The sequence below is a fragment of the Micromys minutus genome, assembly GCF_963924665.1.
Source record: "Micromys minutus genome assembly, chromosome: 28".
In the NCBI taxonomy this organism is placed as follows: domain Eukaryota; kingdom Metazoa; phylum Chordata; class Mammalia; order Rodentia; family Muridae; genus Micromys; species Micromys minutus.
Window position 1 is genome coordinate 15797905 of NC_137963.1, and position 11375 is coordinate 15809279.

The 11375-nt window shown below is 53.8% G+C and overlaps 1 protein-coding gene across 1 annotated transcript in view; it reads left to right on the forward strand.

Annotated features, from left to right (window-relative positions):
* AKNA (AT-hook transcription factor) overlaps positions 1-9820 on the forward strand; it is a 31310-nt gene extending 21490 nt beyond the window's left edge. The window contains exons 13-21 of the mRNA XM_080940098.1: positions 143-351; positions 1159-1321; positions 3643-3801; positions 4048-4163; positions 4675-4821; positions 6124-6219; positions 7062-7175; positions 7401-7584; positions 8910-9820. Of these exons, the coding sequence (XP_080796224.1) occupies positions 143-351; positions 1159-1321; positions 3643-3801; positions 4048-4163; positions 4675-4821; positions 6124-6219; positions 7062-7175; positions 7401-7584; positions 8910-9150 (1429 nt within the window). The 3' untranslated portion in view covers positions 9151-9820. The remainder of the gene's footprint in view (positions 1-142; positions 352-1158; positions 1322-3642; positions 3802-4047; positions 4164-4674; positions 4822-6123; positions 6220-7061; positions 7176-7400; positions 7585-8909) is intronic.
* The last annotated feature ends 1555 nt before the right edge of the window (positions 9821-11375 follow it).

The window sequence follows — 11375 nt, forward strand, 5'->3', positions numbered from 1 at the left end:
GAGGCTGCCCTTGGTCCTCGGATGTACTGAGATGCTGTAGATAATGCAGCCCTAAGGCTGAGAGCTCAAGCCTCAGCACACAGAGGGGCCTGGGTACCGTGGCTTGAACCTAACCTCAGTGTCCCTCCTCCCTGGCCTACAGCACCCCAGGGCCATCCGCTCAACACCTCACTGTCTCTGTGCCTGGTGATGGAACCTCCCATCCCAAATCTAGGGGTCCCATGGTTCCCAGAAGAGCCACGGAGGCTGGCGTACCCAGAAGCGGAACCCAGCGGCATCTCTCCAGCCTGAGCTCTCCCCGGAGACGGGCACAGAGCTACCACCCAGAGGAGACACCAGTGGCTAAGATAGGTGAGTGGGGAGTCGGGGTCGGCTGCCTGCCATCTGGGAGGGACCGGATGGAAGCATCAGACAGACAGCCTTGACATCAGGATGTGAGATACTGTGGAGGTTCACCACCGGGAAATTAAAGACAGGGATTGCAGACAGGGAAGCGGGGAAGATGCTACAGTTGGCCAGCCGCTTACCTTGCAGGTGTGGGGACCAGGGTTTGATTTCCAAGAACCCAAGTAAAAAGGCAAGCGAGTATCGTTTGTAATTCCAGTGCCGGGGAGGCAAAGATAGGTGGACTGCAGGGGCGTTCTGTTCAGCTAGTCTAGCCTAATGGGCAGCCCTGGGCCGGTGAGAGAACCTTCCTCACAAAAACAAACAAAACAACAGACAGGGCCTGGGTAGATGTTAATTGGTCAGGAGCTCTTACTGCTTTTGCAGAAGATCTAAGTTCTGTTCTTAACATCTCCACCAGACTCGCAGATGTGCCTATACCTCCAGCCCCAGGGGGCTCTGACACTCAGGTCTGCAGTACAGCAGCAGCTCCCACATGCATGTGTGAGTGTCCCACACATACACACATACACGCACACAGACACACACACACACAGATATACACACACACACACAGATACACACACAGACACACACACAGACACACACACAGACACACACAGATACACACAGACACACAGACACACACACGGACACACACACACACACACACCCACACACTTACCTTCCCACCTCTTCTTTGCACATCACCCTTTAGCTGAAGCTCCCAGGCTCATTTCTGCTGCTCACGTCAGCCTTCCTCTACCTTGTTAGCCGTTCTCAGGTCTGAGTTCAAGAGACAGAAGCAGATCTCCAAACAGCTCCTTCCCAGTGGAACCACCAGCCATGACGGTGCCCCAACTCCCACAGCTGCCTCCGTGCCCCATGGATCAGCAGAGAGCGCAGCCAACCTCCTTCTCACCAGGACAGAGCGCGAGTAAGTGGGCACAGTCTGGGACATGCCACCTTGCCACAGGGTGGAGAGTGGAGGAGGCTAAAAGCCATGGCAGTACCCCTGGCTTACACATCCAAGGTGCCCATGCCGGGGCCAGACGTGCCTGGGTCTTGCTTCCTAGCTCAGTACTGCTTTACGGGACTTCAGTGGTACTGGCATTAAGAACTCTTCTTTAGCTACTGGGAGATGATCAGCAGGTGCATCTTTCTGACTCTGAGACCCCCTCACCCCACTCACCCTGCCATGAAACATCTGCATTCCTGATCAATATCAATCAAGGCATCAGGGCCATGCCCCTGTAATTCCAACACCTCAGAGGCAGAGGCAGGAAGATTATGGGCTCTATACAGACCTGGGATAGGTCGTGGAAGCCTGGCACCTCTGAGATCCTTCCTCGATTGAATAGAAGCTCCGTCTGCTGTTACTTCTTGGAACACACTGGGAATGGGGCTGCCCCTGGCCAGTGCAGTCATGTCTGTTGCTAGGTGCGCGGTTCTGACCAGCAGCTGTTGTTCTGTGCCGTGGTCTGAACTGAATTTGTCTACTCCTGAGGTCTGTGGACCTCAGTGTAGTTGTGACTGTGCGTGTGCATTTGTGGGTGTGCATGTGCATGTGTTCGTGTGTGTGTGTGTGTGTGTGTGTGTGTGTGTGTGTGTGGAGAGAGAGAGAGAGAGAGAGAGAGAGAGAGAGAGAGAGAGAGAGAGAGAGAGAGGAAAGGGGAGGAGATAGATTATCTTAGAGAATAATGTATGGCTATGTGAAGGCTTATCCTGAGGACAGTGAGGGACTTGAAATAGCAAAGTGTCATGTCACCATTGCTCTTATATGTCCCCTGGTTGCCACTGGGGTCAGTACGGAGGCCAAGGGGTAGAGGCCAAGGAGGCCTCGAGATGGAAAAGGTGAGCCTGGACTCAGGAAAGGAGGGGCATTATTAAAGAGGAGCTGTTGTGAGGGCAGTGTCCCTGTGTTGGGCAGAGTGAGGACCAGTGGTCATTAAGCCTGGGTGTGTGCTGGGGAAGGTGGACCTGAAGAACTCTGACCCGGCTGTTCAGCTGATTTCCCGTTCTTGGGTGAGGTCCAGATCGAATCTGCAGAGAAAAATGAGCTGCAGTCCCCACCGGACTGTCAGGTAACCAAAGTGTTAAGTCAGGAAGCCCAAGACAGATGTCACCCCAGGCTGTGTTCCAGGTCTCAGACTAGGAACCAAGCTGTGTTCCAGGATTAACCAGTTGCTGGGAGCTCTCCTGCAGCTACCACAGCCCCTGGGCTTTGCCTTTGAAACCCCAGCAAGCATCTCCCTGGGGATCACCAAGGAGACCATGCTCTGTGCACACATGGCTTGATTGGACATGACCAGAGCGAGATCGCCAAGCCTTCCTGAGCAGTCACCACACTAGGTCATGTTTGCAGGGATCCTGAGGGGAGTTCCCAGCCTGGGTACCTCATACAGAATGGCTACAGAGCCCACTTCAGCCCGAACTATGCCAAGTCCAGCCTCCAGTGGTGCTCCCTATGTGAGGTCTGTGTCGGGGTGTTGGTTGGTTTGTCCTTGGCAAAGCCCCTCTGACTCTGGGAGCTAGTGAGGCAGGGCCTAGCAGGCCGGAACAGGCAGTTTTACTCCTTTGGGCAGGAGGTGGGCCTGTGTCTAGAGGTCTGGCGGGGGTGGGGTCCAGCAGACAGCCTTGCTAACACCTTCATCTTCCAGCCAGCTCACTCCGTAACACCCAGAAGCATTTGTCTCGAGAACTCTCAGCTCTCTCCCTCTCGAAGCCTGAATTTAGGAATGCTCCCCAGGGATGGGATGCTTATCTTGCCTGCCTGTGGGTCAGGGCTGGGGAGACAAAAGCTGGACACAAGTGTCTTCTGATGGGAATGACCACAGTCTGCAGGAACAGAAGTGAGAGCCCTGTTCAGACAGTTATAACTTCTAAAAGGAGGTCGGGAAGGCAGGGCAGCCCTGACCCAGGCAGGCCAGGATGGGAAGTCTTCAAAAGTTTGTGTTGCTAGGTAACCCAGGTTGGCCTTGAACTCATGGTGATCCTCCTGCCTCAGAACCAGATTCAGTGTTTTCTATTCTATTCTTAGTCACTGTATTGAGAGGCTGAGCCTGCCTGGCTCATGGTCACAGGTAGGTGACCCAGATGTGCTTGTGGAATATGAACTCAGAGAGAAGCCAAGGTGTTCCTGTACTGTACAGCCTGATCTTGTGTCTGTAGACAGAAGCCACCCCACCCAGGAGACACTGGGGTCCCGCTAGCTCTGTTAGCAGCTCTAATGTTCTTGTTTCTGTACCTTCACTGTAGCCAGGCTATCAAGGATCTACAGGCCGAGGTGTCACGGCTCCGCTTACAACTGGAAGACAGCCTCCATCGGCCACACCCAGATGTAGCCTTCAACCACTCCACCCAGACCCGGCAAAAACTGGTGGATTCCTCACCCTCCTGGGCCTCCCACTGTGGCAGGTAGAAGCTCCATCCCCAACTCCTACCTCTGTTCCCTATGGAGTTAGCCAGTCTCTAGCTCTCTAGGCACACGGACTCAGTCACTACACCCTCCCCTCACGCCGGCGTGGTCATCGGTCTATTCTTAAGCTTTACTTTTTGCATGCATTTAGTTTATGTGCAGGGGATCCACATCTGCCAGGGTCTGTGGAGGCTGCCTCTGAAACCTCACCCAGTGACGTCCCATCTTCTCTTCCATGTTGCTAGTAAATCCACGGAGAAGCTGTTTGGGGGGCCTAACGGCGGAGAGTCAGATGAGCCAGTGGGAAGACGGAGAGCCAGGTCCTCCTCAGTGCCTAGGGATGTACCCAGACTGTTCCTAAGTAAGTGACCAGAGACCAGGGCTGGTTTCTGGGGATCCTAGTCAGTGTTGGTTCTGTGGTCAGGGATCCTAGAAGAGCCTGGAGAAGAAGGTCTTCAGTACATATGTTTAGAGTTATTGCTGTGCTCTGGGACAAAGCACATCTCTAGTCCTAGCCCCTTGGACTCTGCCACTACCATGACGGATGGGACTGCCGCCATTGTAAACGGGGTGTATGCTTTGCTGACCACCCTGCAGTGGGGAGCGCAGCTTACTCACAGGCAGAGCAGAGCTGTCCAGTTTGTTCCTGGCCAGATAAAGTGACAGCCAACCACATAGAAATAGCAGTGTCTGCCTCTTGGGGTCGCTCCACAGGAGTGTGATGGCCACAGGGCTCCAGGCTAAGATTCTGGAGGTGTCCCTGGTCCCCTGGGAAGACTAAAAAACAAAAACCCAGCCACCACCCTGAGCCCCACCCTTACACCGTGCTCGCTCCTTCAGGTGAGCCCCTCACCTGTCCCTTTCCAACACAGGTTCTGGATCCGAATCGCCTACCCCTTGGCTATCATCCGAGAAGAGCAGAACCTTTGAGGAGCACCCCCAGGCTGCCCAGTGGGGGACAAGACCACTGGGCAGCGTGAAGCGGCGGGAAAGAGTCTCCTTCCGGGGTCAATACACAGGTGAGCTTGTGGACTCACTCAAGCACGGAGCCCCTCCTCAACCCTTGGCCTAGATTTACCTTGTTTATGTACACACGTGTATGAACATGTTTGTGTGTATGTGCATGATGTGTGTGCATGCGTGTCTGCTGTCTCTCCACTTTATCGACTGAGGCAGTGTCTTCATCTGGGTCTCTATTGATGTGATGAAACACCATGACTAAAAAGCAGGTTGGGGAGGAAAGGCTATTCAGGGAAGAAATAGAAGGAAGAAAGAAGAAAGGAAGGAAGGAAGTCAGGACAGGAACTCAAGCACGACAGGAACCTGGAGGCAGGAGCTGATGCAGAGGCTATGGAGGGATGCTGCTTACTGACTTGCTCCCCATGGCTTGCTCAACCTGCTTTTTATAGAACCCAGGGCCACCAGCCCAGGGCTGGCACCACCCACCATGGCCTGGGCCCTCCCCCATCAATCACTAATGAAGAAAATGTCTTATAGCATGATCTTGCGGAGTAATTTTCTCAGCCGAGTCTCTTTCCTCTCTGATGACTTTGGCTCATATCAAGTTGACACAAAACCAGTCAGCACAAACGGGGTCTCACCAATTCAGGTAGCTCAGGTGGCTGTCTTGCCCTGGGTGTCCATCTCTCCCGCCAACCCCCTGCCTTCTGAGTGGTCAGATTATATACAGGTGGTCACTGTGCCCACCCACCTTTTATGTGAGGGCCGAGGATCCAAACCTTGGTCTGTACATGGGTGCTGTAAGCACTTTATCCACAGAGTTATCTCTCCAGCCTTAGCTAGCCCTTGGTTTTGTTATTTTGTTTTTATTAAGTAGCCCAAATTGGTTAGAGACTCAAAGCATATTCAGCTCTATCCAGTGGGATTTCGGGAGCTCAAGACCATGCTGCAACTAGCCAGGTATCTAGTAATGTGAGAACTTTTCTTTGGCTGTCTAATACAGACCCGTCCTGTCCTTGCTAGCATCCCAGAATGGCCCTATGACGTCCCCCTTTCTAGCTATTTAGAGCCGGAGGCCAGATGCTGCTGGTCCCTCAACTGAGCCTGGGGCCAGGAAGGGCCAATGCTGAACCGGGAGCTGCTTCTAGAAGCAGAGATGCAACCGGGAACCTGGAGAAGGCAGTAGTAAACAGGCATCTGTGTGAATACATGCACACGTATGCAGTGGGTCCATCTGTGGGGTGTGCGTTCACACGTTTCACAGGAGATCGGCAGAGAGAAACTAGTCTAACCGCTGAAAGAGAAAAGAGACAATTAAACCGGTCCCAAGTCCACACTGATCTTTCTGGCTTCTTCTCCAGGCCAGGAGTACCACATTCTGTCCCCAAAGGCCATCCTGAAGGACAGTGGCACAGCGTCCTGTCCCAACTGCCAGCCCATTAGGACCCAGGACACAGGTAAGAGACAGCATTGTGTTCAGCCGAGGCTTAAGCATCTCCCCGTTGGGAATTTTTCTTGGAGCTGAACATAGGCTGTGTTATTAGGGGAGAGAAAAGAGCTCAAGGGCACACAGCTCACAAGTGGTAGAGCCAGTATTTGAACTCAGGTCCTCATACTCCAGAGCGCTGGCCCCCTCACCACCATGGATTAATGTCCTGACAGACTTTCCGACTCACTCATCCACTTTCTTGCTCAGTGCCTACCAATGTTGTCTCCAACGGGCCAGCATCATAGCAGAGTGGTCAGGGCAAACACAAAGCGGGGAAAGGGGGGGTGGTCCTAGAGGATGTGTTGGCCAAGTTTGGCCTGGAAAGCAAGTGACCAAGTCTGATGCTCAGGCAGGGGTGGCGCTGGGTATCTGCTGCAGGTAAGAACCATGATCTCTGCTGTGAACTGTTGTTCCTTTGGCCATCTAATGGCCCTGGTGTCCCTTGTTCTGGAATCCCGTGAACACACTGAGGCTGTCCCAAAGGCAAAATGGGCTTGTCATCTGGAGGGCCCGGGCCTGAGATCAGATGGCACCTTCCTTTGACAAAGTACTTCCTCATGGAGTCGTCTCTGTTTTCTCCACTGTAGAGGGGAGACGGGCAGAATAGCTAGCCCAGTGAGCTGCTAGGTGCTGTGGAGGGATACATAAAGTCATTAGCAGCTAGCATGTGGTCAGTGCCTGTTTATACCATCATGGTTACTGTCCACAATGTCCCCCAGCAGGCAGCCTGGGTAGTCTCCGCAGGGGACCATGTCTGGTAATATACCTGTCAATCATCGTCGGCAGACCTCCCTCCCTCTTCCCTTCCAGGCAGAGCTGTCTCTAGAGGGCCACCGGGATCATCTGCTGCTGATACAATCCACTGTTCACTGTGTGGCGGGAAGTCCTCTGCAGAAGCAGATGGCCCCAGCTCAGACGCCTCAGGTAGGGATGAGAGCTCAGCATCTTCCTCCAGTCGTGGGCTTGGCCAGACCTTTGGGATGCTGTAAGCTCGGCTAGAGCAAAATAAACAGAGCAGAGGAGCAACATCCCAGCAGGATGCTCTGCCTAGGGTGGCCCCACACTGCCCATCGTCTGCAAGTGGAGGGGCGGTGGGCTGACCCTGCTGGTATCCTCACACAGTGTCTCTGTGTCCTTCCTTCCCTGCAGAGAAGAACACCCCCCCAAAACCTGCACCTTCCACCCCCAGCCTTAAGCGGAAGAAAAGGCAGACGGGCTCGCCTATAAGAGTACCCCCTGGACTCTGGTACCTGGCTGCTGTACCGCCAGCCCCAGCCCCACCAGCCTTGGCCTACATCTCAGCCCCTGTTATGTCTTATGCAGCACCCACTGTGTGAGTCTTCCCTTCCAGCTTTCCTACCCATCCTACCCGAGTACCTGCCAACATCTCATGACTGCTAGGGATGAGGCACGGGACTTCTGTGGCTTCTTTAAGCCTCAGTTTCTCTATCTGTTCAATGGCTCTACTAGGTCCTGATGTGTGAGGATGAAGGTAGACACTGTCAGGGTCCCACTTGGATATTTGTGGGGTCTGTCCTGTGACTCCGGGAAATGTGGAACCCTAAGCCATCTCCCCAAACCCCTTTCTAGTCTTTAACTGCCACCAACTATTTCTCAGCTTCAGTTTCCTTCACGGTAAAGTGGGCCCATTGGGATGCATTGTTACCAATAGATAGTCTGCCTCTGTGGTTAACGGGGTGGCAGATGTCTCTGTGGCAGCTGATGTCAGCAGGAAGAGAAGCCCAAGGCACCAGTATGAGGGGCCAGGCCTGAGGTACACACATTTTCTTCCGCCTTCTTGCTAAGTTTTGGTGGGTCCTTTGCTTCATGTCTAAACCCTAACTCTCATGGTAAGGACATCTACCCATGTTTCCTGTCCTTGGGCGGGGGAGATTTGGTGCCATTTAGCAGCTCTCTGGGACCCTCAAGGCACGTCTTTACAGTCCAGACCTGGGATGAGCTCACTAGGGTGTGGTGCCCCCAAGGAAGGGGCAATTAAGTGGTCAGTGCTTGGAGAATGACTTTGGGCTGATCACTTTGGCTCTCCGGCCTGTTTCTTCTTCTGAGAAATGGATGTTCAATATGGTTACATGAAGGAATATGTGGGAAGCCAGCCCTTCATCAAGGGTGACCAACGCACCTCAGGTTCCTACTGTCTGGACAGCAGGACTGAGCTTGCGCCATGGTTGAACTAGAAATTGCAGTGGTGCTGTGCTGCCACCTGCTGGCCAGATGCAGGCACTGCAGCCCACTGAGACCCTGTAATCCCGTGCCTTTAGCGTCTGCCAGGGGAAGCTTAGAACTCTGAGGCCCCGCTGTGAGCTGCAAGTCTGGAAGCCACAGTGAGCCCAGGCTCTCTCTCCAGGAGGGAGTGTGAGCTGCTCTGCTACTTCCAGAAAGCCCAGCCATTCACTTTGGTGTTCTCCATCAGCCCCCATGCCATTTGATGATTAGAGAAAGTTCCAGATGCTGAATTCCATTGCGGCCTCAGTGCGCACACACAGGGTGGCCTGGGTGGTCTTTAAGTGACTGCTGTCAGAGGGTGGTGTGACCTGGTTGTGCCTACATCTGCTCCTGGGCAATCACTCACACATAAACATAGCTGGGGTGGCTTTGCCTGACTCTTGCCGTATCGCACGCACTTCCTTCTTTCTCCAGGTACTATGCAACCCCAGCGCCTACCTCAGCCCAGACAGCTCCCCCACAGCCTGCTCGGGGCCCTCGGAGAACCCGGCACTCTGTCCAGCTGGGTCTGAATGACCTGGAGGAGCTGCAGGCTGCACTCAGAGAGGCTGCTCAGGCCGCCGAGAATGTCCGCTCCACCACCCGCCAGCTGAGCCGCTCCCTGTCTGCAGACCTGCGCCATGCCCGTAGCCTGCGAGGCTCCTGCCTTTTCTGACTCCCTGGAGTCTCTGAGACTGAGTAGGCAGGCAGACTGATGGCTGGTAGATGTCATGCCCCACCCCAAGGGTGCCACCTGCCTGGTCCATGTGGCGTATTTAAAATGGGAAGACGTTGGCCGGGTCAGGAGTGGATGAATGTCCAGGGACCACGTCTGTCTAACAGGTGTGGTGACCATTGCTCCATCTGTCTAGTCAGGACCTCTGAGACTCTCCTCATTGTCCCCCTCCTGCCCGTGTGCTTCTGCAGCTAACAATATGGCTCTTGCTGGACCATATGTCTTTACACTGGGGAGATGTATGTACTTGAGCTCCGGCCCATCTCAGAAGGCCAGAGAGGACAAGAAAAGGCTGGGGTCTCTGAAGCGTTTTGCTCACTGCTTGTAGTTGCTGCTCTGAGGCAGACGTTGTCAGGGAGAACTAGTAACTGGTGAGCAGGGGTATACCTGAGAGGCCTCAGATGACATGCCCAGCTCTTCTATGGTGACAGAAGTTTGTCCCGTGAGCCCACAGAATAGAGGTTGCCCATGTAGGGCTAGAAAGCACCCAGGAGACTCAGACCTTCCCTCTATGTCTTTGGATTTTGTTAGCATCCACTAGAGGGTCAAGCTACCCACCAGGCCCCGGCCTGAGACCAGGCCAGAACCCCTCCCCCCATCCCATAGCAGAGTGACCTCAATATTTCTGGGATGTGTGTGTGTGTGTGCGCGCGCGTGTGTTATCACAGATTGTTTATATATTTGAGGCATTTAAAAATCTATTTTTGTTATAAAAAGCAAATGGAGGAAAATAAATAATGAACTTAAGAACGGGAAAAGGAATCCTTAAAGCCGCCTGTGTCTGTGCCGTGTATTGGGAGCCTGTGGTTTCTAACGATGGGGGTGCGGGCAGGGAAGTGGACATCCGGCTAAGGTCTCCCCCAGGGTACTCACTCTGTATCATTCCAGATTCTGCCCCCCCCCCTCCCGACATCAGTCTCCTGTGCCTTATTTATTTAAGTCCACCGTCGCTGTCTTCAGACACACCAGAAGAGGGCATCAGATCTCGTTACAGATGGTTGTGAGCCACCATGTGGTTGCTGGGATTTGAACTCAGGACCTCTGGAAGAGCAGTCATTGCTCTAACCACCAACCCATCTCCCCAGCCTGAGCAAGGCCCTTCATGAATCCTCAGGCCAAAATGGGTGGGAGACACTCAACAGGAGAATGACAAAGCCCCAAGCTAGAGTCACCTTTCAGAGCAGACAACACCCTCTCTGCCTGTGGCCAGCTTGACTCTGGGCACACATGTGGCAGCCTTTGCAAGCCACTGTCCCCAGTACATTGACAGACAGTGGGGCTCTGTGGAGCTCCGCATGGGCTGCTTTTCCCCTTTCTGTGACAAAATAGTTGACAGCAGGGCTAGTGGATGAGTAGGGACACCTGCTGTGTCACATTGCATCCCAGTCAGGATAGTCAGAAGCTTAGCAGACAGAGGAACTGTGGGTGCTCAGCTTGTTTCCCCATTTTTGTTAAAGTGGGCCCCAGCCTGAGGAATGGCTCTGCCTACAGTCAGGGCAGGCAGCTGGAAATGTCCTCAAACACACACATGCAGCACACCCCCTAGGTGACCGCCAGTCACGTCGAGTGTAAAGATTACCTCAGACCCTGTGTTTGCCACCGAGTGGACTGTGCCTCAGGACTTCAGTCACAGCTGTGAAATAGATGTCAGTTGGCCTCCAGGGAAGCAGTGTTATCTAACAGTGTCCCATATGGGCACCCGGAGGACTCTTCCTGGGGACATCCAGCCCCTCCAGCCTAGGCCTAAGTGCTACTGACCATGTTAACATCTCCCTGTCTTCCAGTTCACCTCCCTGCCAGTGACTATTATGGCACTTCTGAAGTGAGGCTCCTGTGACAGGAACTGTACACCTGGGTTTCCCCACCCCTACCCACTGCTGCTTGGGTCTTCGGCCTCATCTTCCCCAAATGTACCCTCTGGAGTTTGGGGATTATAGCAAGAGCATCAGGTTCTATCAGCTCCTTCTAGCCTGACTTAGATGCCCCTTCCAGGAAGCCCTCTCAGATTCCCTGGGCAGGGCTTATTGGCCTTAGTGAAGGCTCTACTCACACAGGCCTCTCCAGGAAGGGACAGAGGGAGGGAGGGAGACGGAGGGAGAGAGGGAGGGAGGGAGGGAGGGAGAAAAGAAAGCAAAGAAATGAAATGGACTGTTTCACCAAACCTT